Below are 27018 nucleotides of genomic sequence, written 5' to 3'. Positions count from 1 at the left end.
ATGAGAAATATGTCCGTCGTGCATTGAGCAATAGCAGGTTAGCCAACCTTGGAGCTTGACGAAACTTCTGCTGCCCAACGTAGTCATGTGGCGTTGTCAAGTTTCGAATAAGCTGTGCACCATTCTTTTCCAACACACAATTATTGAAAAAAGTTGTGTGCGTGTTATTCGGTTAAAAACAGTTTATATTTATGTCATAAAATGATTTATGATAAATCAGGGTGGCCACTCACCGGGAAAACCGGGAAAACCGGGATTTATCAGGGAAATCACGTTGATCGGGAATTATCAGGGAAATGTCAGGGAATTTTTTTAATAACCGGGAATTTTTTGTGTCGTGTATATTTCCGCAGAGCTGCCAACCATTACGGATTTTCCGTAATTATTACAGATTTAACACAATATTACGGAATTACGGAACATCGCTGGTTTATTACGGAAACGAGGCTTTGTGCTGCTGGGTAACGGAAAAAAATTCCGTTTCTGGTGTGCGTGTTTCGTGAACGCAGTTCGAATACATCACGTGGTTGCGCAGATAACGGAACTGATAAATGTGCGCATGTACTGTCGAAATAAGTAGATCAATTGTTGTGTTTTGTAATAGAAATGGTACGGTATTACGTCCGTTGTACGATACAACTAGTACATATTCTCGGTCTTTTCGTTTGTTAGCTACTTACATCACGATAATTTTTGTACGGTACTTTGGCTAACCTGTCTTGTGTTATTTACTTTCTTGAAAGCCATTTTTTTTTCATCAAAGTGTTTTTGTCGTGTGTACAGACGTGAAACCTGTTTATGTTGTTCGATAGTGTTGTGTTCTTCAGTGCCGGTTGTAGAAATGAAGCGTGTGACAGAACAATGTGTATCTGGGGCAAAAAAAAAAAAGTACGTTATTCTTCAGAACTTTCGACCAAATTATATAAAAGAATGGCCATGCTTGTCATCTTCAAATGTTTTGGAACGCCACGCTTTTTGTAATGTATGCACGTGTGACTTTTCGATTGCGCATGGTGGAAGGGATGACTGAGAACGGCATATTGAATCAAAGAAACATGCAGAACATTTTAAAGCCGTGACGAGCAATAAATCTATATCGTCGTTTTTCGCTACATCTGAAGAAACGAAAGTAACAAACGCAGAGTTATTGTTTACAAGTTTTTTGGTAGAACACAATTTACCGATAGCAGTAGCCGATCATTCGGGTAATTTGTATAGAGCTATGTTTCCGGACTCAAAAATTGCACAGAAATACAGCTGTGCGAGTGAAAAAACATCTTCCTTAGTGGAGTATATAGCTGGTGAAACTAAATTGAAACTGTTGAATCTTTAGTAAGTGGACCATTTGCTTTAGCTACAGATGGGAGTACTGATTGTAATGCAGTGAAGATTTATCCATTAGTTGTTTCATTTTTAAATCAAACACAAGGTAAAATTTGCACTGTACTGTTATCCCTTGTTGAGAGTACTAAGACTAAAAATATTTCACAACTAGAAATGTTACACTTCAAAAATGAATTAAAGAACAGTTATCAAAAGTTGCGTGAAAAAATGATTGAGCGCTCGACACTGAAATACCCCATTACATAAAACAAAACACAGACTGCAGGTCATTGAACGGGACGCTATAATGTATAGTGACATATTTAAAATGTATTTGTTATTTAACGAACATTCGTATGTATATAATGAAGAAAATACAGCAGGGTGCTAAAATATGAGTGATCTCTTTCTATAATATTATATTTTTTCATCAAAAGTATGTTTTTTTGTAATTGTAAATATCAGGGAAATTTTGAATTTTTAATCAGGGAAATCAGGGAAAAATCAGGGAATATTTTTGGTGACTGTGAGTGGCCACCATGTAAATACCTTTATAAAAAATTTACTTTCATAATTAATCCCAATCAGTGGCGGATCCAGGATTTTGGTTTTGGGAGGGGCTTGACCCAGCTGAGGCTAGGCTTTAGTGGACCCAGATGCCTGAGCCCCTCAGCCCCCCAGCTGGGTCCGCTACTGACCACAGCCGTGCGGATGGCTCGTCAGAGAGGCTGTGACTGGGAACACGGGCGCAGGTACATGACGGACGGCATGCTGCTGCGGGAGGGCATGTCCGACCCCATGCTGGAGAACTACCAGGTGATCCTGCTGGACGAGGCCCACGAGCGCACGCTGGCCACGGACATCCTCATGGGCGTGCTCAAGGAGGTCATCAAGCAGCGCACCGACCTCAAGCTCGTCATCATGTCCGCCACCCTCGACGCCGGCAAGTTCCAGGTGCGCTCGCCCTCTCCACTCCCCCTTCATTCACAACTATTATTTTAAGTATACTTAACATTATTTTTTTGACATCTTAATTGCATTGGTGTGCGAATACCCACTCGGACGGTCGCCTTGGATTATGGTTTCCTCCTTGTGGGACTGGTGAAGGTGTCGCACAGGGAGGGTTTCCCCTTTGTCTCCTTGGTCTCAAAAGGAGCACTCGAGATATAACTTTAGTTTATTCATAAGTTTCATAGGCATCGGATGACAGCCTCTCCTTACCCACTGGTCTGGAACACACACACTTCCCCTACTTACATGGCCTGTAGCTAGGCAGCCTCTCATCACTACTCTCACGACTCTCCGCTCGCTATTACGGCTGGGGCCGGACACTCGGGTCGTGACTCGGCTCGTCCAAATTGCGCTGTAAGCGTCGTCCTGATGGCTCGGCTGTCGAAGTTGGGAGTGGCGCGGTGAGCTAGCTGGGTCGCCCAAACATCAGCTGGTTGCAGAGGGCCCGGGCCGGCCTGAGGGCTGGCAGGTGACGTAGGAGAGGGTGGGTTTCTGGGGACTCCAGGCCTTTGTGCCTGGAGGGAGAGGGGTGGGCCGGTCAGGTGAGCTGGGGAGCTGGGGCTGCTTCGTCGACCGGGCTAGATCGCCCTGGCAACGGGACATGCAGGCGGGAAGAGAGGGTTGCACGTCAACATTACGACACCTGATACAGTGTGGCATTCTTTGGTTCGACATGTTCTGTAATCCACTAATGCAGCACCAATCATAATGATCATTTGAAATTTCATCGAAATGGAAGAAATAGCATCACTTTCATTTAATAATTTTTTGCTAGCTGAAGAGAATTAATTTTAGGGGTTTTATTATCGCTACCTCTAATGTATAAGCCCGAGTACATTACAAAAACCAAATTGAAAACTTTATCAATTTAAATATTGCAGTCACGGTGGGTTAGGACTGCTTCAGTAACACTACTTTGTGCATGTCTCCCTGGAGAGTTCAAGTTCCTACACTGGCCCTTCTTCTCTTCGTAGGATGTAACATAATAATGCAAAAATATGTTTAATCTTTCAACATTTTTTTTACCAATGAGTGCATATTTTCTATTTATGTTTCAATATGTTGGATTTTAAGAGACTGCTTTTGATCAGTACTAAAGTTTTTACTCTAAATTACAAAATGTTTTTAACCTTTTATATTTATGTTACTCCAATAGGCTACCAAACTAATGTGGTATCAAGTTTGAGTACCTTGAGAATACCTATGTAAGAATCAATAGTGTTATCAAGCATATAGAATAAGTGGTATCGGCCCATTCCTACATGAACTCTGAACTTTTTTGGAGCTGCCGAAATATATATCCAAAACCACAAAAGGGTACCTGTCTATCTGAATAAAAAAACCTATTGTTAGTCTCTTTAGGCTTTGATTAAACGTCATGTAGCACCCTGTTGAGGAACACAAGTGCCGGGGGGATGAGTGAAACGAGGCAGCAGCAGAGCTGCTCGTGTCATGGTCTGAAAGGTAGGGGTGCGAGGGGTGCGTGGGTTTGCGCAGCAATACTTCGACAACGCGCCGCTCATGAACGTGCCGGGCAGAACACACCCGGTGGAGATCTTCTACACGCCGGAGCCGGAGCGGGACTACCTGGAGGCCGCCATACGCACGGTCATCCAGATACACATGTGCGAGGAGATCATGGGCGACGTGCTGCTGTTCCTCACCGGCCAGGAGGTACGTCCGTGTCACGTGGCTGAAGCTACAAATAACATCCGGGTTGTCTGGCTAGCTGTGGTTTGGCCGATATTATTTACGTGCTAGCACGGGCAGTTAACTTCTCCCGTCTACCTTACAAAAAAAAAAGGGTCGACTCATGTCACGTTCAAAAAAAAATAACTTAGTTGCCGTGCATGTACTCTCGCATGCATTGGAGAAAAAAAAAAAAAAAAAGCAAAGCTTTTGCTACACTCTTGTATTCCAGAGAACATTTAGATTGGCTAGTCTTATAAAAATAATAGAGCTGTAAGGGATTCCGAAATTCAGGAAAAGTTTCAGGATCCTGAGATTTCTTCCCCCATCAGTTAGGGAAACAATTTCTGAAAATTTCGGGATATTTTATAGTTACTAATCTTAAGGTTTTTTTTATTTCGCACAGTTTTCAGTGATATAATATTTAAAAAAAAAAATATAGAAAAATACCTTTTTATCATGGTTGGTTAGACATAACAACCACATGATCTGCTTACTCAATGATTACCGGCGATAGTTAAAAATATGTATATTAGAACTGTCAGCAAACAGATAAGGCTTTATGCCTGTCTGCAAAACAGCACACAATACTGTTGTGCCACTCGGTGGTTTGTTTAATTCAAAATGTGGCAATGGAAACTTGTATTGATGCAGTAGAAAACATTCAGCTACTTACTAAGAAATAAGGACGTGATTGTCCTGACATGCTTAAAAGTGTTTTTTTGGGTAGTTGATGCACAGCGAACCGTCCTTTTCTTAACGTAGCAAAATATTTAACGATCACCTTTGACTTCATCTTCCTCGAAGGTTTAGACTTTGTCTTCAACTTCAATCCAAATTGGAAAAAAATGTGATTACGTTTTTGGTTACTTAAAGATTGCTCTCATCATACCATTTGGTAGATTGTTGAGGTTGCCACTGAAACGTGGTGTTGCAGGAAATCGAGGAAGCCTGCAAGCGCATCAAGAGGGAAATAGACAACCTGGGCCCGGAAGTGGGTGAGCTGAAGTGCATCCCCCTGTACTCGACGCTGCCGCCCAACTTGCAGCAGAGGATCTTCGAGCCAGCGCCTCCCAACAAACCGAACGGAGCCGTCGGTCGCAAAGTGGTCGTGTCCACCAACATTGCGGAAACCTCCTTGACAATCGATGGCGTGGTGTTTGTGATCGACCCAGGGTTCGCGAAGCAGAAGGTAAATTGTAGTCATTATTTTGTAGACATGTGCAAATATTATTATTTATGTTTGATTCACTTTAAAGTTTCAAATACTTATACTTTAAAATTAAAAAAAAAAAAAAAATTGTTTAATGTGTAGTGAAGCTGTTATATGTACTACAGTAGAACCCGTTTATAGTGAACCCGCCTATAATGAATTCCCGTTTATGGTGAATTTCAGTCTCGGTCCCGGCAAAATGATGTGAGGTTATGTATTAATTTATTGGATATAGCGCACTACTTTTGTCAATGTTGATACGTTTTCCCGTGTACCACGAACAAATTTTGCCGACATAATGCACATTTATCTCAAATATTTTCATATAATTACAAGTATTTTCACAAAACGTCTATTCTGGATCACATTAACGTTTTTCTCCGCAATATGCTACTCGATTGTCCACTGTTCATATTATAAACAAGTCGTAAACGAGTGGCCTCGGTAGGCTACGTGTAGCCAGAAATGGTGCTCAGTTTGGTGAAAATAAAAAATAGTTTTCCCTGCATAGTTAAAGAATGGGCGAACGCGTGTACATTTAATAAGTTATCAAAATTAAACATAAATTACCGCCACACAAATACGTATGTACATTATAGCAGCAAATTCAATATTTTTACGTCTCATTTTTATCGTTCACGTTTCGGACATTTTGATCGAGTAAGGTTCGTAAGACTACCACTAGACTCTGTGGACTAAATTTTTCCATAGAAAGTAAGAAATTTTCGTTCCAGCTTTAGCAACTGCGATACTAAATGATACGTAGTGGTCTTTGATGCGCCAGACTCGTTATTTTTCATTTATTTACTTTTGACGGTAAAAAGAATTTCGTGTTATTAAGCTGCAAATGTGCTTCAATAAGAAATACGTACATAAAAAGGGTGAAATACGTACATAAAAAAGGGTGAAAAATGCGTTAAAAAACGTTAGGCATTATCTGTGTGAGATAAACTGGACATTATTAAAAAGGTAGACTCCAACCCCACTGTCCCGCACGTGTTAATATCAAAGGAACTGGGAATTGCAACATCCACATTAAATACAATATTAAACAAGCTGAACAATCTTCTTTCTCAAGCTTCGAATACATCACAGAGTATTAAACGCCTGAAAAAATGAAAATACGCCGATGTCGAAGAACCATTAATAGAAAGTTTGTTCATGTGTAGTGTATTAAAAATAATATCTGCATTTGCTCATAAAACTGTTGCTTTGAGTATTTTCATTCGTTATTTTCTTGGCCTAGGCCTATGTGTAGTTAAGATTATGCTTTTGAGTATGTATTGCCAATATAAAAGTTTTCCCAGATATAAAGTTTCCCCTCTATAGTGAACATATAAACTACTCCCTTCAGATTCATTATAACAGGGTTCTACTGTATTTACTTTTTTGTATCGGCATTGAGGTAAAGTAATTAATACATAAAACAAATTCTGTGTACTTAATAACTCATTTTCATTATATGAATGACCCTCATCACCAGCCATACTTTATTTCAACAAGTTTGCATCTAACAACAGAATTGCCATACAATCTGCAATCTGGAAATTTTTTAATAATTATCCTGGGGGGTTCAGTTTAAATTTGGTCGTCAAGCGTCATGTTACTCTCAGCTCCGTATTCATCCTTGTCGTTATAATAACTGATACAAGCAAGATTATCACCATGTAGTGGTAGAAAATAAATTGTTTATTTGTCTATTTTATCATAACATTGAAACGTTAAAAATAGCAGTAGATAGGTTTCATTTTATTGATTTCGCTACTGAGCAGGCTTGTGTTGTGGTGTGACTGTGTAATTGGAATTTATTGGGTATGCTGTAACGTACTTTATTTCAAAGGATAAAAAAATAACACAAAAATTTATATAACATGTTTTGCTTCTCTGCTCTAAATTCATTATTATTGTGTGAAAAATAATGTGATTTAGTAATAAACATTTGTACACCTGAACTTATTCATTATAGTAGGATGTTTTAACACAATATCTAATACCTTTCTTACCTTCAATTGGATTCAAAGACAAGAATGATTATATTTCATTTAGAGAGCACTTAAACTTTTACGGTAAAAAATAAAATAAAAAATCAGTAATGCAATATTGTTTTTGTGGTCGGATTGTACGCCTGTCAACTACAGTTTTTGAGTACATGTATTATTCATGTAGTTTTACTACCTATATAATTTTGAAAACTTGCTATTTTATATGTAATCATATGGAAATCTTATGTTTTGAACTTAAAATCACTATATTGCCTGCCTTTGGTCCTTTGGAGCAAAAACGGCATAACGCCAACGCTGAAGAAGTTTTGCAGGTTGGACAGAGATAAAAACCATGCCTTGTTATGTTTATAATTCATACCCAGTATCTTATTTTTTTTTTATGATTTTTTATTATAAAATGGACTTACCCCATTTTTAATCCCTCAAGGCTGGAATTTTGTAAATACATATGAATAGGCTGTGTGTTAATTAAAAATAGAAAATGATTTAGTAGTTAAAACATGATTAACATACATTCAAACTCTTTGTTCATTTGTTTATTAATATCAATAACAGGTTGAATGTATATTTCATTGCAAAAATATTTAAATGCACTTGACTTCTCATGATGTCCTGATTTTGTGTAAAAACTGGTTATTTTACACATTTCTTAGAGAAGCGATGGCTATGTACTAGTTTTATAGTATGTCCTCGGACTGTTCTCAACCCTATTAATACTCAAGTCTCCAATCATAGCTATAGCCAGTAAATGGTCGGCAGGGGCAGCTGTGAAGTGTCTATAAGGTTGCTGAATGGTTGGTGGGTGATTGACGGCCGGCCTGGGCAGCTGTGAAGTGTCTGTAAGGCTGCTGAATGGTTGGTGGGTAGTTGACGGCTGGCTGGGGCAGCTGTGAAGTGTCTATAAGGTTGCTGAATGGTTGGTGAGTAGTTGACGGCCAGCCTGGGCAGCTGTGAAGTGTCTGTAAGGCTGCTGAATGGTTGGTGGGTAGTTGACGGCTGGCTGGGGCAGCTGTGAAGTGTCTATAAGGTTGCTGAATGGTTGGTGAGTAGTTGACGGCCAGCCTGGGCAGCTGTGAAGTGTCTGTAAGGCTGCTGAATGGTTGGTGGGTAGTTGACGGCCGGCCTGGGCAGCTGTGAAGTGTCTGTAAGGCTGCTGAATGGTTGGTGGGTGGTTGACGGCCGGCCTGGGCAGCTGTGAAGTGTCTGTAAGGTTGCTGAATGGTTGGTGGGTAGTTGACGGCCGGCCTGGGCAGCTGTGAAGTGTCTGTAAGGCTGCTGAATGGTTGGTGGGTAGTTGACGGCCGGCCTGGGCAGCTGTGAAGTGTCTGTAAGGCTGCTGAATGGTTGGTGAGTAGTTGATGGCCGGCCTGGGCAGCTGTGAAGTGTCTGTAAGGCTGCTGAATGGTTGGTGGGTAGTTGACGGCCGGCCTGGGCAGCTGTGAAGTGTCTGTAAGGCTGCTGAATGGTTGGTGGGTGGTTGACGGCCGGCCTGGGCAGCTGTGAAGTGTCTGTAAGGTTGCTGAATGGTTGGTGGGTGGTTGATGGCCGGCCTGGGCAGCTGTGAAGTGTCTGTAAGGCTGCTGAATGGTTGGTGGGTGATTGACGGCCGGCCTGGGCAGCTGTGAAGTGTCTGTAAGGCTGCTGAATGGTTGGTGGGTGATTGACGGCCGGCCTGGGCAGCTGTGAAGTGTCTGTAAGGCTGCTGAATGGTTGGTGAGTAGTTGACGGCCGGCCTGGGCAGCTGTGAAGTGTCTGTAAGGCTGCTGAATGGTTGGTGGGTAGTTGACGGCCGGCCTGGGCAGCTGTGAAGTGTCTGTAAGGCTGCTGAATGGTTGGTGGGTAGTTGACGGCCGGCCTGGGCAGCTGTGAAGTGTCTGTAAGGCTGCTGAATGGTTGGTGGGTAGTTGACGGCCGGCCTGGGCAGCTGTGAAGTGTCTGTAAGGCTGCTGAATGGTTGGTGGGTAGTTGACGGCCGGCCTGGGCAGCTGTGAAGTGTCTGTAAGGCTGCTGAATGGTTGGTGGGTAGTTGACGGCCGGCCTGGGTAGCTGTGAAGTGTCTGTAAGGCTGCTGAATGGTTGGTGGGTGATTGACGGCCGGCCTGGGCAGCTGTGAAGTGTCTGTAAGGCTGCTGAATGGTTGGTGAGTAGTTGACGGCCGGCCTGGGCAGCTGTGAAGTGTCTGTAAGGCTGCTGAATGGTTGGTGGGTAGTTGACGGCCGGCCTGGGCAGCTGTGAAGTGTCTGTAAGGTTGCTGAATGGTTGGTGGGTGATTGACGGCCGGCCTGGGCAGCTGTGAAGTGTCTGTAAGGCTGCTGAATGGTTGGTGGGTAGTTGACGGCCGGCCTGGGCAGCTGTGAAGTGTCTGTAAGGCTGCTGAATGGTTGGTGGGTAGTTGACGGCCGGCCTGGGCAGCTGTGAAGTGTCTGTAAGGTTGCTGAATGGTTGGTAAGTGGTAGAGGCTGGCCTGGGCAGCTGTGAAGTGTCTGTAAGGCTGCTGAATGGTTGGTGGGTAGTTGACGGCCGGCCTGGGCAGCTGTGAAGTGTCTGTAAGGCTGCTGAATGGTTGGTGGGTGGTTGACGGCCGGCCTGGGCAGCTGTGAAGTGTCTGTAAGGCTGCTGAATGGTTGGTGGGTGATTGACGGCCGGCCTGGGCAGCTGTGAAGTGTCTGTAAGGCTGCTGAATGGTTGGTGGGTAGTTGACGGCCGGCCTGGGCAGCTGTGAAGTGTCTGTAAGGCTGCTGAATGGTTGGTGGGTAGTTGACGGCCGGCCTGGGCAGCTGTGAAGTGTCTGTAAGGCTGCTGAATGGTTGGTGGGTAGTTGACGGCCGGCCTGGGCAGCTGTGAAGTGTCTGTAAGGCTGCTGAATGGTTGGTGGGTAGTTGACGGCCGGCCTGGGCAGCTGTGAAGTGTCTGTAAGGCTGCTGAATGGTTGGTGGGTAGTTGACGGCCGGCCTGGGCAGCTGTGAAGTGTCTGTAAGGCTGCTGAATGGTTGGTGGGTAGTTGACGGCCGGCCTGGGCAGCTGTGAAGTGTCTGTAAGGCTGCTGAATGGTTGGTGAGTAGTTGACGGCCGGCCTGGGCAGCTGTGAAGTGTCTGTAAGGCTGCTGAATGGTTGGTGGGTAGTTGACGGCCGGCCTGGGCAGCTGTGAAGTGTCTGTAAGGCTGCTGAATGGTTGGTGGGTAGTTGACGGCCGGCCTGGGCAGCTGTGAAGTGTCTGTAAGGCTGCTGAATGGTTGGTGGGTAGTTGACGGCCGGCCTGGGCAGCTGTGAAGTGTCTGTAAGGCTGCTGAATGGTTGGTGGGTAGTTGACGGCCGGCCTGGGCAGCTGTGAAGTGTCTGTAAGGCTGCTGAATGGTTGGTGGGTAGTTGACGGCCGGCCTGGGCAGCTGTGAAGTGTCTGTAAGGCTGCTGAATGGTTGGTGGGTAGTTGACGGCCGGCCTGGGCAGCTGTGAAGTGTCTGTAAGGCTGCTGCCGGCAGGTGTACAACCCGCGCATCCGCGTGGAGTCGCTGCTGGTGTCGCCCATCAGCAAGGCGTCGGCCCAGCAGCGGGCGGGGCGGGCGGGACGTACCAAGCCGGGCAAGTGCTTCCGGCTGTACACGGAGAAGGCGTTCCGCCAGGAGATGCAGGACAACACGTACCCCGAGATCCTGCGCTCCAACCTGGGCTCCGTGGTGCTGCAGCTCAAGAAGCTGGGCATAGACGACCTGGTGCACTTCGACTTCATGGACCCCCCGGGTGCGCTCTCTCGTTTGTTGCTGATCCAGTAGCATAGCTGCCAACTCTCACCATTTTGGCGTGAGGCTCACTATTTGTAGATATGTCACAGCCTCACGATGGAACATTCCTTCCACACGATTTTCGTTGTTTTTTTTTTGTACCGTGTACGTATTTATGTTAATAGGTTGTAACTGTATCGATACAATCGTATCGCATTAGATTGGTTGGAGATATATCGCTTGCGACTTCGATTCAAGATCGAATAACTTCGACCTGTTGCTTTTTTCGACCAGTTGCTTTTGATCGTAAATGGCGGCTGTTGTTTCTAGATGTGTTGTTGGTTATGTAGTGGATTAGCGTATATATTCTATGTTTATGATGTCGCAGCAGTGCGGCGTGAAGTAACTCTACAAAACAACTTTCAACAAGTTATATGCAGAAGAGTTTCCGCACATCATAATGTCTCGTAAAGGTGAAAATTGTGCGTATTGTGTTGCGTGCCGTTGTGATTTTTCACTCGCGCTTGCTGCCATAAACGACCTGTTTAAACACTGTCAAACAAAAAAAAATGTTGATAGCGTAATGTACATTGATTCAAATAAGAAGCTGAATTTTGTTTCTGATACGTCTGAGAACCGTATAATTCGTGCAGAATGTTTGGTTACGTCTTTTATTGTGGAACACAATTGCCAATAACTTGTGCTGATAATGCGGGCTTGTTCAGGAAAATGTTCCCGGACAGTGAAATTGCAAAAAAAATACAGCTGCGCAAGAATGAAAACATCAGCTATAATTGAAGAAATGGAAGAGGAAACTCATGCAACTAATGTTGAGATCTTGAAAAGTGAAGTTTTTTCAGTGGTGACAGTTGGAAGCAATCAGTGTGATGCAAAGCTGTATCCTATTGTGTTTACTTTCTACAACAAAGAGACATCTGCAATGGTGAGTAATCTGTTGTTTGTCCCAGTTTTAGAGTGTGATTCGACTGGTTAAATATTGGCAACCTTCTTAGAGATTTGAAAGAAAATGGCATCCCTCTTTCTAACTGTCTAGCTCTAAGTGCAGATAACGCACCAGTGATGATTGGTAACAAAAGTGACATAGCTAGTGACCTGAAGCAAGAAATGCCAAACTTAATTGTTATTGGATGCCCTTGCCACCTAATAGATTTAGCTCCTGAAATAGCTGCAGCAATTCAGAGCATCAATGTGTGATGCAACTCTAGAAAAACTGGTAAACTGAAGTCATCACAGAGAGAACTTTGTTATGAACAGAATTTTTATGCAAATTTTTTAAAGAAGGCTAAATCTTCAACATGCATGTCATTGAAGAAATGAAAATTATCTGCATTTAATTTTTAGGCCCATACATGTGCTAAAATACTCAACCTCAATTTACAATTTTATAATCAAATTTAGTTTAAAGTTACATTATTTTTTGTACATACGGAGGTTTCCTCTAACATATTACAAATGTAATCGAGTTAAAATAATAGTGGTGCACCGATATGACTTTACCGATTACCGATTTGATTACCGATTATGAGAGCAATAATCGGCAGATACCGATTCAGTTACCGATTATAATGAACAAATTTTTTTAAGTGTAATAATGCACACAAAATTTTTTATTCCCATGTGAATTTAATAACAAGATTAGGTAAAATTGAGAATACAGTTATAATAACAGTATAAAAATATATAAAATACACTATTAAGTCATTGCAAAGTGTAAATTAAATTAACTTCTATTTATATTTGTTATTGTAAACAACTTGAACTACAGTCTAATAATTTTAATTTACAATGGGTAAGTTTTTGTTACCGTTTAATAATGTAAACATGTTGCTTTATTTTGTTCACTTGAGTTTATAGAAAAATGTTTACACACTTCACTTTTTTTTCTCCCTACTCGCCATCTCACTATAATTATATATAAATGACTCAAAACCAATTCTGGCACATGTGATTTTATTTATGTTGACTGAATAATATAAAATTATAAATACTTTTACACTTTATCACGTCACATACAAATAACACAACGGATAATGTTACCAAAGATACCCATAACGAGTTTGTAAAACCCAGTGATAAACTAGAAGGTATCGGGACCACGATTTTGAACCGCTACTACGACTCGAAAAGATCGATTGTCATAGAATCCACTGCAATTGCTTGTGGTATTTTGATTGTGTGCCATCTATTTTACGTCTCTGGCTATAGGTGATGTACAAGGCCACTAAACAAAAGACAGAACAAAAGACAACGTAAATAAACGTGTAGGAAAAACGTATTTTTTATTGTTCGAGGCAATGAGATTTATTAAATTTAACGAAATATCTGTAATCATATGACGGAGTTAGATGAATTTTGTAAAATATACAAATATTACCGTATTTCGTCCTAAAATGTGTAACAAAATATTACACGGTAAAAACCTACTTAATTACGGCAGGACGTTGATAATCGGCAAATTAATCGTTAAGATAATCGCCGATTACGATTAATCGGAAAGTACTCATAATCGCCGATTACGATTCATCGGTATCCACATCGGTGCACCACTATAAAATAAATTCATTTTGTGTGCAGACCTACGTGTGAACTGTGAAGGTTTACATTTATGATCTTCTAATGTAGGTAAGTTGTTTGCATTTGTTCTTATTGATTTTGGAAACAGTTTTAAGTGATGGACGTGAAATATGCATTTATACACATTAGTGCCTATGATATTGTATGTTGTTTGATATATGTATTTAAGCGTTTTCACGAAACCACAGCAAAAATTCACAAATTAAAAATCCTCAAGATTTTGGATTACTCAGGGTTGGCAGCTATGCAGTAGAATAAGTTGTATCTTTAACGGTTATTGACCCTACATCAATAAACAAATTAAGTGAAATTCATCATTACAGTTACAATGTTACAAACAATTACTAATATTTGGTTATGAGTTGAAAGTTTTTCAGCTTTATCTCGAAGCCGTCTAAGGTAGACGTGTCGAGTTCTGTACGAAAGCTCCTCTGTTGTAATGGGTCAAGAAACTCCTGTATTTTCAACCCACTTGTGGTAATAGTTAATCTCATATAATATTGGTTCAGCTGAATTTTGACATTGTTTGGGATTTTTAAAACAAATGATGATTGATTTGAGTATAACTACTAAAGGAGTTATCATGAAACGGTAAAGAGCATGGCAAGTTCTGGTACAGAGAGAAGGCGGTAAAGCGTACAGTAGTGTAGCAACGGGAGCGAGACCAGGGTGGTGTGTGCCGCAGCACCCGAGACGCTGATGCGGGCGCTGGAGCTGCTGAACTACCTGGCGGCACTGGACGACGATGGGAACCTCACCGATCTCGGGGCCATCATGGCAGAGTTCCCTCTCGACCCACAGCTGGCCAAGATGCTTATAGCCAGCTGCAGCCACAACTGCTCCAACGAGATCCTCTCCATCACCGCCATGCTGTCAGGTAACACCGTCTCCCGCCCGACTCTCCTTCCCCCGCTCCCTCTGCTAGTCCCGGCCAATGGTAGAGGGTTTACCAATAATTCCTATTTTTCATCCTTCCGAAGAGTCCCTTATTCGGACTGCTACCTGTGGCCATGTGCTGAGATGAAACTTGCAAGCATCCACACAGTACAAATGTTTCCCTTAGCTCAGTTTGAACTTACGGGGCCTTTGACAGAGTGTGTCTACAGCTTTTGTGTTCTTCAGGCGCAATGAATAGCCGTGCACAGGAAATAGTTTCCAGTTTGTCTTTTACTGAATGTCGAACTTGTGTGTGCTCTGGTGCGGAATCACTGCCTAGTTAGGACTCCCGAACGAGACCCGAAGCAGACAAAAGTTCTTGAGTTTCGTGCCCCCAGCTGGGCTGTGCCTGTTGCAAATCTGCTCCTTGTGGTGAGGCAGCCACTCGGCTCCTGGTCGCTTCCTTCCTGAGGGCAAGCATTTGTTAACTAACATTTCCTTGGTGTTCGGTGACGCAAACTGTCTGAGAAAACTCTCTTGCTCACTACATCATCTGCTATGTGGAGAAATAATTGTATTAGTTGCTGTGCTTTCGGTGGGTATGATTGGTGTGACAACTTCATCACTGTGGTGCTCCTTTATTCCTAGTCAGTGTTAGAATTAGGGATAGACATGTCAATTCTTTGGTGCTTTGATTCCACCGTTTCTTCTTGGAAACAGAACCATCTATTCTCAAGCTGTAGGGAGGAATTGTATCATATAAGGAATCCTATCATAGTTAGAATGTTGGGTTTGTAAGAACTGTTGATAATTTGGATGTAAATTAGATTCTGGCCACAAATGTGTATTTTCCGGCCATTAAGCTAACAAGTGTTCACACAAACGCTGTAAATTATTTTAAGGTTAGATCACAACCGCAATCACCAATATTTATCTGCAACACTATACTAACCACAGTTAGATTTCTGTACTTGCGGGGAAAACTTTTGAAACTCATTTCAATATAACAGCTTTAAATATCGTTCACTTACAACATCGACGAGCAACTAGAACACCCTCTTGAAGTAAATAATTTAACACGGCTGGCCAACTATTTTTTTGTCTTTTGTATACTGAAGCTAATTACACGTCATATTTTTGATACTTTTACGTCAAAATTTTTTTCCTTGAAAAACATTTGTTATAAAATTGGATTTATGTGTTTATAAAGTCATTAAATTGAGTGCCAACGATTAATTTTTGTGAATAGCATGTTGATTCCTGTGTGTAAACAAATTTTTATACAAATTGCACAGTTTTCATGTTTTGTGTTGATGTTTCATTTGCTGTTTCCACAATTGCTTATGTTTTTAAATCTATTGTGAATTTGAATCACGATAAACGGAAAAAAGATCTCATGATCAGTTAGTGTTTTAATTTCAATGTAAACGTTCACGGACGTAAATCAGTGGGAAAAAAAAATGACAATCAGGACTGTTAGATCGTGGTAAGAGAAAGAAATTAAAAAAAAAAAAATCCTGGATTTTGATAATTTTTAAATATGTATTTCGCAATACTTGCAAGGTTTCAAATGTAAAATTTCAGAAAAAGTTATATATTTAGACTTGTTAAGTGTTATTCTTCAGGTTACCTTTTGCTTTAATTTCCACAGTTTCATTCAGTAAGGACAGTAAAATTAGGAACAAATCGGAATCGATCCTGGAATCGAGGGAAATTGTGGAATCAGAATAGGAATTGAAGAAATGTGGAATTGACCCATCCCTAGTTAGAATGTTAATTATTTTTGCTGAGGCAATATGATACCAAACTGAACACACTGTTTCCAAATGCAGCTGCAGGAAAGGTGGCCTGTGCTCATCTCTCCATGACCATTCGAGACCCTCACAGTTTTTCATGTGTTTCATTTACTTCATTATTTGTTTATTTGTTTCACTTGGGCTGAAGTCTAACCAGCATCATTATGCTTGGTGACAAACCATTAAAAAAGTAATTGTAATTTGAATTGGTTAACAATCAAAGATATAACTGCCTATCTTTAAAAGTGATCGGGTGATTATGGTTTATAAATTTGTAAAAAAAAATTGCTTTTATGACATAACTAGATGTTAAAATTATTATATTTTCCATTTGTAGATGTGCCTTTGTGTTCTCCTTAGTGGCTTAAAGGAGTGAGGTGACCCAAATGAAGACAATTTTAAATGAATTTGTAGTGATGATCCTCAGTATGTACTGCACACATGACTATAGAATTATAGCATCTCAATATATATTTTCATTAAAATTTTACGAAATATCTATGGGTAGTTACTAGTTAATAAGGCAAAACTTTGAAACATTATTTTTAATGTGCTTTAAAGTGCATGAAAGAGTTGAGTTGTAAATAGTGACCTCGAGGTGAGCCTCGGAGCGGTCTGTGCACTGTGATCATCAGTGGTTAGCTGTGACTGGCTGGACGAACCTCTACCGTTCATGTGACTTGTATCTTGATTTTTTAGATTGAACATTTGTCATTTAAATGGTGAATATGTGACAGTGTCATGAATTTTCAGATTATAGTTAGTCTACAAAAGAAAGTACTGTAAAATGGGTACAGGGGTAAGTACATATGTAAGTCCATTCAATTTTAACATTCGTTTTAACATTGTTTTATTTTGAATTTTGCTGTGACCCTCGTTGTTCTCTTGAGATCCGTCATGGTGCCTGGGTTCTCCCATTGATATTGCTGTGTTGGAAACTGGTAAGATGTTTCAGCCGGTACATGTGTGTTACTCTCACAGCTTCTGTTGACATGTCGGTCGTAGTGACCGGACGTGTAGCGTGTAATCAAGCCAGCAAGTTAGAATCTTTGATATGCAATGCAGTTCATGAATTGGTTCAGATACAGTGTGGAGAGTGTGTTGTTTGGTATGTGCTGATTGGGTCTGGAGGGTACATGCACTGCAGACGAGCCGTGTGAAAGATTCTAACTTGTTGTAGCTTCCTTAGGTTTTTGAACAGAGCGTGTCTCGCTGTGTGTGTGAGGGCGCAACTAAATTGGTTGGATGCGGGATCTTCCCTCTCCTCCACTGTTTAGTCCCGCAGTGCTTTGTGCGGCCCAACGAGGCCAAGAAGGCAGCAGACGATGCCAAGATGAGGTTTGCACACATCGATGGTGACCACCTCACCTTGCTCAACGTCTACCACGCCTTCAAGCAAAGTGAGTATGCTTCGACTGCACTATGGTAGAACCCCTTTATTACACTGTCGCAGAGACCGTCTGAACACGTTGTCAAATGAGGGAAATGTTATGAACAATCCTTTTGTGCAACTGCTCTCGTTTCCGCACTTCTACGGTCCTAGAGTCTACACTTCCCACGTTCTCCACATCCTGCTTTATATGCAAGGTTATGTCGTTGTTTGAAACGGTCAACCCAACCATTGGATGCACGAAACTCATTCATTCCTAGCCGTGTTTCTGTACATTTGCACCTTTTCTCTCAACTAAACACAGTTTATGGGTACATTCGAGGCCCTTGCACCCACAAACCATTCTTTCTAAAGTACTTCAAGTTCCTCATATTTTGATGCATGAATGTATTTTCTCTTCTGAGAAAAACCACCACACTGAGATGTATTTCCCCAATCATTTTATGATTTTTCACAATTGTGTTGAGAGTTGAAATCGGCACGCGTGACCTCTCAGCGAGTGAAACACGAGTACCTCTGTGCTCGTCCACACACTTTCAAAAGTTGAGTTTTTCATCAATCGCAAATGTTTTTCATTTTTTACACGCTGCCATCTTGTTAAAATACTTACAGATAATAGCACAAGTCAATTACTCTCAGAAAAAACCAAAGTTTTCCCGGTTGCTGACCACGTTATTCTTAACAGACGACAACGATTTAATACCGGAAATGTATACAGTACGTAATCCTGAACGTAGAAAATTAGTGATGAACAGTAGGAATTCCTATAAACTGTAGCGCCAGAGTCGCATGCTAACATTTTCTCGAAGTCTGCCTTCATTAGGCCAGTGTTGGCAGCCTGTCAGTACCGTTTTTAATGAAAAAGCATTTTGACAAATTTCATGAGCTACAGCGCTAGTGTTCCGAACAGCATTTTTGATTTGGTATTACACATGATAGTGATATCTTCATAGGTAAGATATCCATGACAAACACGGGAATAACGAATTTATGTAGATATAGCATAAACAAACAGCATAAATTACTAGAAGCAGATTATAGCCCCGTTGTAATCAACGGGAATTATTGCATTGCATGCCTGAAATAATTTGGTGTATATAACGGGAAAATGTAAAATCGGGGTTCTACTGTATATTTTCCGGCATGCAAGACAGGAGTATTTTTACAAGTCTAAAGAGCTTAAGGCAGCTACTTGTCTTACATGACAGAGTTTAAGTTTTTGTTGCACAGAGTTCAACTACAGTGTAGAAGGAATTGAAGAAGGGTGGTGGGGACAATCTATGATGACATAATTCAAGCCGGTTTCCAGAGTGATTGACTACACACTTACAACAACCACCAGTGATATTCTGGGCTGTAACTTTGATGCTTTACTTTCTCTTGTGCTCTCTTTTATGCTCTTCAGTATATTAAATAAGGTGGTTTAAATATCTTCTCCAATTTGTGATTATGAAATGGTTGATTGAGTGATTCCAATGTTTCTGCTATCTAGCTAATTTGTATGTTGTAGTGTTAACATTTGCCAGTGGTGCCAACCATAGACGTGTGGTGAGCAGCGCATGCAAAATGTGGTCGGGTCACAATTCCTGCCGGGGAGCCCGCTATGCCTGTTTTATGCATGTCAGGGGAGCAGATTAAAATTTAGGAAGTGAAATCTTTTAGCTAGATACTTTAGGGAGTTTGAATGTATAACTATTTTCAAGAGAAGTAAGCTGTGTAGTTTCCATCGTTTATCTAGTCTTGGCCATGAAAACTTGGCGCAGTAAGCAGAAATGTAGTTACGTGTTTTTAAACTAAAAATAAAGTCGATGCATACATTTTGAATTTTCTGCAGTAGTTTTGCTTTTTCAATTGTAAGCCTTCCTGCTTATATTCGCAATATGCTCGGATAGTTCCATGCGTTATTTATGGTGAGGCTCAAATATTTCACGGTGCACTTATGCTCTATTTCAATTTTATTTACAGCAAGTTTTGGAAATTTTGCAGCGATAAAATCAAGTAATGACTTGCCAGCACCAAACACAATAGCTTGTCATTTGTAAGGATGAATTTGAAGCCTCTTGTCAGTTGCCAAATTAACAACAGCTTCAAGATCCAAATTAAACAATTTACATTACGGAGAAATATTTCTGACATCCGCGTGTGTTCAGCTAATGTTTATATTATGCCATCCCGCAAGTCAGCAGCAGCTCCGGTGGAAAAGTTCAAATTTTATACTATGTTTTTGAAACAAATATTTTATTTATTGCTTTTCAAAATATTTTTTTAATGGAAAAACTGAGGTATGTTATTTTATAATTTGTTGTATAATGTTGTGTACTTTATACAAGGAAAGTAATTAGTTTTTCCTTAATTATAATGTGCTTGCTAGCTGCTGTGTATTTATTTTTTATTTGTATATAAATTGTTTTGATCCAAGGTGTGAAATAAATGATTGGTGTGAACAGCAACATTCTTGGCGAGTTCGGTCACGATGATGTTCCTTGCAGACGCGGAAGACCCACAGTGGTGTTACGACAACTTCGTGAACTACCGCTCCCTGAAGTCGGGCGATAACGTGAGGCAGCAGCTGTCTCGAATCATGGACCGCTTCAACCTGAGGAGGACGTCGACGGAGTTCACCTCCAAGGACTATTACATAAACATTCGCAAAGCACTCGTCACTGGGTTTTTCATGCAGGTGTGTTTGTGTCGTGGTTGTGCAGACGTAAACACTACACTCAGGAAGAGTTGGCTGAAGCATCTCGCTCATCTGCCAGCAGGGCCTCACGCACGTAACCTTCATTACAGCCAGACGCAATGAAAGAGCGAGGCATTCTCTCAAACCACTTCATCTTAATTAAGAAACGTGGAAAACATTTATGTTATTGGTACATATTAGGCATTTACCAAGCACCCAAAAGAATGAGAAAAAAGTTATCTGGGAGAAAATTTCAAAAATTGAGACAGAATTAGGGACAATATCATATTTTATAAATGAAACTCCCATTTAACACAATGTTAATGACGGTCTCGCCTACTGCTAGCCCCGTTAGTTCGCGGGCTGCCATGAGCTTCACTAAAGCCGACGAGATACGCCAAGGTTAAGGATAGGAAGTTGCCAGACCTATCTACATGACCGTGCTGTAGACGTAAATTGCAGACAAAGTATTTTTCTCCGTAGTTTGTGTACTATGAAATCTGTGATGTACACCAGGTCATTCAAAACGGGGAAGCCTACAGTTTACAGGGATAAGAGCCACACCCGAACAGTTTTGAAGTTCTCTGAATTTTGCTGATCGCGTGTGGTAAAACACCATATTGCAAGGATTTGTATATTTGACGTTCATGGAGTATTTTAAATAATATTAACCGAACAAACATTTCATTTTAGTTATGATAACCTAACCTACTCTTCTGAAAAAAAAAACTTATTTATTACATTGATCAAATGTAACAGTCTAATCTTTTTCTTCGGTAAACTTCAGAACTGTTCGGATTCATGGTGTGGTTTTTGTCCCTGAGAACTGTATGCTGTCTATTCAAAATTGGTGTTTTTTTCAAAGTTCTGGAATGTAATTTGCTGTAAAAATGTGTAACGTTTTTGGGCAGTGGGATTATTTAAAGTAACCGTATTTATAAAAAAAAAACTTTGAATATTTAAATATGAGATTATGCTGATGAAAAGGCATTGAAAAAATATCTCATTCTTTCATTCTTATCTCTGCAATGCCATAGACACTGCAATTATTAACTAACGTGTAAAACACGATACTTAACATTTGGTTTTAAAATGTACACTGTTACTTATTGTGTCACTATTTTGAAAATTATGTCTTCCAATAAGAAAGGTGTCAGTGAAAAGTGTGGTGTTTTGTACGTGTTGAAAGTATTTCATCACGAAGACCTTCAGCCACTGTTGATGATGATAATAATAATGAATGATTATACTAATAATAATGAAATATCGTTTTAAATCAGGTCTGTTTCTGAACATCACAAATACGTATGCGGTAGATGTATTGTATAATCAGAGTGCCGGGAATGTGAAGGTGGCGCACCTGGAGAGGACGGGGCACTACCTCACCATCAAGGACAACCAGGTGGTGCAACTGCACCCCTCGACGTGTCTCGACCACAAGCCCGAGTGGGTCGTTTACAACGAGTTTGTGCTCACCACCAAGAACTACATTCGCACCGTCACCGACATAAAGCGTGAGTGTCCGTGCCGATGTCCTTCATCTTCTCCCCTCCCCCTTCATCCTAGCACTAGCTAACAGAGTGCTGATGCCCTTCTCGTCTTCTCCATACGAGAAAGTACCGTAGGCTATTTCCTTGTCAATTTGTTTTGTCAGTTTCTTCAATAAAAACAAGCTTGCCCTTTACAGCAGTTTTGTCGTGAATGAAATTTTGCGGTAGAAAGCGTTGAAACTCTCACACAAAAACTTGTCGAGATAGATGTGATCAGGGCTAGATTTTAAGGAATATTTTAACCTGCCCAACGGACAGGTGTAATCGAAAATTTGCCTGTCCGCCATCCAATTTGCCTGTCCGCTGTTCTACCCAAATAAAAAAAATTTCAAAGTCGCTGAAAAAGTGAGAATAAAGGATTTTTGCTATATTTTGCACCTATTTTTATCACACACTTAACATCCTTATTTAATCATCATTTTCAGACGAGAGTCTGTCTGAGTCATTGTACGAATTACTTTGCTGATTCTCTCTTGAACATCTTCGATAAGGAGGCTGAAAGGGTCGACGTTTTCTCTGAACATTATGATACCAGAGATTTATTGCTGGTGCTGGATCAAACTCACTTTCAGAAGGTGACTGTATTTGAACACGCATGAGGGCAGACAGTGTATCATCATTTAGACAGTTTCGCCAGTCTGTCTTTATAGACTTCAGTCTTTACAGACTTGAGCAGCCCGTAACAAAAACTGATCCAGATGATTTTGAATGTGTTTCGCAGACTTTGCAAAACATTTGTTTTGTTTCTGTGTCGTAACGAAGCCATAGAAACTCAGAACACCAAGACGTTAAAAATGTACGGGACCGGGCGATTTTGTCATATTTAACATTATATTCTGACTTGTCCTCGTCCGTTTTTCTTTTCTTTTCTGGTGGTTTTGAAGCACCAGTAATGAATTTCCACATTGTGTAACGCAGTTAATTAAATACTTAAACAATCGCCGTGACAAGATAAACTGTAAAAGATTACCGTGTCCTCTGTAAACAAGTAATGTTTATTTTTTGATGCAACGGTTGACAGGCGAATTTTCAAGCAGTCGCAGTCACTGCGGCCACTGTCAGCTGCATCTGGAGTACGCCGTGAAATGTTAACCACGCGAAAACGCTTTTCTGTTAACAAACTATATTAAAGTAGAGCAAGGAATTAGTAAAGTCACGATTTATAAAGACAATAAATTTAAAAAATTATATTTTGAAAGTATACAATGGTAAATTACATAATTGTTGGCTGCACTGCAACGAAATTAATATTAAAACATGGCAACAAAAACAAACATCATCTGTGTGAGACGTTTTGCATCTCTAGCATACAAATACGACTATGTTACGTGAATCATGACGTGAATGTAAGATTTTAAGAATTATGATTCAGAAGATTTCAGCACGGTTTGTACATAACCTACTTTTTTTCCCGCGGTATACAATAGCCAGAGTCGTCCGTCACAAAAGAGCAGCCATTATTGTTTATTTATAGATATTGTCAAAGACATTTTATTTGTGGTCGTGGTCGCATAAATGTTATTAATCACCTCTGCTGTATTAGTGCGTGCGAATAACCTCGGCGTCACAAGTTGCACCTGTCCACCGGACAGTTGCCTTTTTTATTTTGCCTGCCCGAACGAGATTTTGCCTGTCCCGGGCAGGCGGACAGGTGCTAAAATCGAGCCCTGGATGTGATAATTGTGTACGATGCCTGTTCACAAAGAGAGAGGGAGGGAGGGAGAACCGTAAAAACTGCTGTGCGGTCACACGCACGCACTACCTTACCTTCTTCCTCGCTCTCTCTCTCTGGCTGGTTTATTCTTGGATCTACGGTCTTGCCAAGCGCCACGCCTTGTCGTACTGCGTTGTAGCAGTGAGCTGCTCCAGCGTCAGCGTGCCTGTTGCAGCGGAGTGGCTGCTGAAGCTGTCGCCGCAGTACTACGACCTGGAGAACTTCCCGCAGTGCGAGGCCAAGAGACAGCTGGAGCTGCTGCAGGCCAAGATGGAGACCCGGCAGTACCAGGAGGGCTTCTGAGCGCTCGCCCGCCGATCACCGATCGTGTTGTCCCTGTCTGTACCCAGCAGTGTCGCGATGGTGCACACACTCTCTCTCGCCCTCACTTCGGCCCATTTTTTATTGGACGCAAACAAAAAAATGTGGCTTGCATTCTAGCAGTGGCTTTCCAGTTGGCAATTGCAGATGTGTGTTTTCTGACTCTGAAGTCATGTAGGAAAAAAATTCTTATTTATTATGCCCGATAGAATGTTCAACAACATGTCAAATGTTTTATTGTCATCAGATGATTTTCATACTCAAACTCGAATGCTGTATGATTGTGGCATTTATGCGATGTCTTGGCGATGAATCTGTTTTACATAAAATGTGCATTTGCATTAAATTTGAATGAACGATCACAAATTTAGTGTAAGACTGTTACTTAACTGTGAATGTTGTATCTTTGCAGTAAAACAATTCCATTTACTGACTTAACTGGTTTTTATATTCTTTTAAAATTTTTAATAAAATATTTGTTTAATTTACTGGAAGTAATAAAGCAGTAATATAGTTATTTCGGCTACTTTTAAGAAAAACATTGGACTTGCTGTGATTTCACTTTTTTTAAGTTAAAAATGTTATAGTAGTAAATTTTATTTTATTTATTTTTAGCAGTTCTCTTAATTACATTGGACTCCCTTTAACAAAGCATTTTTTTGTTACGTATTCTTTAATCTGACAGCCATAGAGCCACTAAGTTGATATTTTTTAGTGGGGTATGGTCAATATAAAACCCATCAAAAATTGAAGAATTAACTTGATAAAATAACTTGCAAAATAAATGAAGGTATATTGGCTTGCTAAAAACATATAATTTTAAAGGCTATATAGTCGGTATCCTATATTTATATGCCTTAGTATGATAAATTAATTAAATATAAAAATTAATTTGTTTAAAAGCTGTAGTCTCTGTTTAGAAAGGTTGTATTACAATTGATGTGCCATCGCCTGCTAGAGAAGGTCTATGTGCGACATCGCCCATCTCTTCCCTCGAGTGAACAGATGACCTGGCTGGCTGCAGTCTCTGCTAGCACGAGGCATACGAGCCATGCCCTGACTGCATTGCCGCTCGGCTTGGTGTAACATACGCCTGTGGAGGTGTCTACTTGTTCCTATGCTTCTATTGTGTCTATATAAACAATTTGTTTATTTTCATAAAAAAAATTTTAACTTTGCATTAAGGTACCATAGTAAATGGACAGTGCATTTGTATCACTTAAAAATTAACGCCTTAGGTTTTTTTTTTTTTTTCAAGACATAAAATATTCCAGGTTTTTTTTTATTATGTTTCTTGCCATATGAAAAGATTGATTTAAAAAAATTTTGTAGACAAATGCCATTGCTGGTTACTTTACATCATAAAATCAACCTTAAAAATAGGAAACAAAAATGAATGTAGAAACGTACAGAAGAAAACATAATCAGTCAATGTGAAAAGTGTAATGCATAGACAGCACAGAGAATTCAGTAGAAGAAATTAGCCAGCTAAATAATTCATTACAGATGAACACACTGGGTTGACAATGACGACAATGATGTTTTAATTTAATAATTTTTTTGGCTAATAACATTGTTCTTGCTGACAATAGCTAGAGAGAGCTGAGGATACTGGCAACCATATGTAAACAAAGCAACAGTAGGTTGCTTCAGATCTAGGGGTGGGGGGGGACATAATCACCCGACCAAGTAGTGGCTCTACTGGTGGTTGTGTTACGGGGCGTGGAGCTGTCTGCTGCTAACATTACGGCTGGCGGCAGCCATCTTGGTTCATAGTTTAGAAGCTAGGGAGCGTGGTTGTGGAGCGCAAGTGTTATTTTTAATAATAAACATTTGTAACACGCGACCACGAACCGAGCCAGGAATTTGAATCGACAGACGGAGACATAGCCACTAGACAAGTGGATGTTGGGAGAGGGAACTAAATAAGGAATATATACTTGGTTGGAGGCGCCAAATTTGACTGTCGTTTGCTAGGGACCGCCATATTGTGTACTGGTGGCGCATAGTTTAAAAAAATCTAAAATACTGTCATCTGCTGTAGGCCGCCATCTTGTGTAGCGGTGGCAGATTCAAACACCAGAGGATGCCAACGACTTAAAAAAAGTAATATACAGTAAAACTCATGTAAGACTTTCCTGCATAATAAGTTATCGCGCTTATTAAGTTCACAAAATTATTCACTTAATCACTTACATATATCCCTACATGTTAATTTTTCGCATTAATAACATTTGCGTTAATAGATGTGTCCCGCATATAACGTTCAGCATTTGTGGGGGGGAATGTTTATCTTTAAACTTTTAAATTTTATTTATTGTTCATTTTTAAAATTTTTGTATTTCCAATCAATAACAAAATAATATGTACTGCACATGACTTATAACCTTTGCCGCACACCACACGCTGTTACAAGTGAATTTTTTGACCACTCATTTGCTTGTATTTGTATAGACAGAGAGGCTGTTGGTTCCATTTTCCCTGTTCGAGTTGTACCAAGTGATGAATATACAGCCAACCAAATTGCCACCAGTCAGCAAAAATACTAGGGATGCCGCCAAATACTTTGAACGGAATCATGATGAAGGGGACCTTTTGGCTACTAGTGTTTCATCAATGTGTATAAAAATGAAGGTTGGTATACACAAAATGTTCGAGATACTGAGGAAGAGCTTGTGGGAACAGGACAATTTTGTGATGCGTCAGGCTGAAACTGTGTTTAAACTAATAATTCTGACCCAGTATATTTCCAATCAGTAAATGTAAGATTTTTTCCAGTGTTGTTTTGATAAGTTTTTGTATTGTGGTTTTTGAATTAAATTCATTTTAAATGATCCAATTACTGATATACTTGTATAGTTTTTCCAGCATGCTGACTGCAATAATAGGCAAGTGTAATTTATTAGTTAAGACAGTATTTTATTTGAGTAAACAAATTTTTACCTAGCAACTGACAACTTAATGTATTTCCTTTTTAAGAAGTTTTCCCTGATAAGAAGTCTTTAGCAACTAGTCCCTTGAAAAACATCATAACATGGTTTTACTGTATGTTTAAATACTAAATGCAACATCTAGGTTTGATATTGTCTTCATATAACAAAGCTATAGGCATTGTTTTAGTGATATCTTTGAGTATG

The 27018-nt window shown here is 40.4% G+C and overlaps 1 protein-coding gene across 1 annotated transcript in view; it reads left to right on the top strand.

The window, feature by feature from the left end:
- The window catches only part of LOC134530087 (putative pre-mRNA-splicing factor ATP-dependent RNA helicase PRP1), a 46837-nt gene extending 20117 nt beyond the window's left edge, over positions 1-26720 (top strand). The window contains exons 6-14 of the mRNA XM_063364669.1: positions 2076-2277; positions 3832-4008; positions 4961-5215; positions 10720-10978; positions 14240-14431; positions 17504-17626; positions 20106-20296; positions 21648-21810; positions 23736-26720. Coding sequence (XP_063220739.1) covers positions 2076-2277; positions 3832-4008; positions 4961-5215; positions 10720-10978; positions 14240-14431; positions 17504-17626; positions 20106-20296; positions 21648-21810; positions 23736-23863 — 1690 coding nt within the window. The 3' untranslated portion in view covers positions 23864-26720. The remainder of the gene's footprint in view (positions 1-2075; positions 2278-3831; positions 4009-4960; positions 5216-10719; positions 10979-14239; positions 14432-17503; positions 17627-20105; positions 20297-21647; positions 21811-23735) is intronic.
- The last annotated feature ends 298 nt before the right edge of the window (positions 26721-27018 follow it).

Source organism: Bacillus rossius, chromosome 3 (assembly GCF_032445375.1).
Source record: "Bacillus rossius redtenbacheri isolate Brsri chromosome 3, Brsri_v3, whole genome shotgun sequence".
NCBI classification, from domain to species: domain Eukaryota; kingdom Metazoa; phylum Arthropoda; class Insecta; order Phasmatodea; family Bacillidae; genus Bacillus; species Bacillus rossius.
Note: the sequence above shows the minus strand (reverse complement) of the source record. Positions and strands in the feature narration are given on the sequence as shown.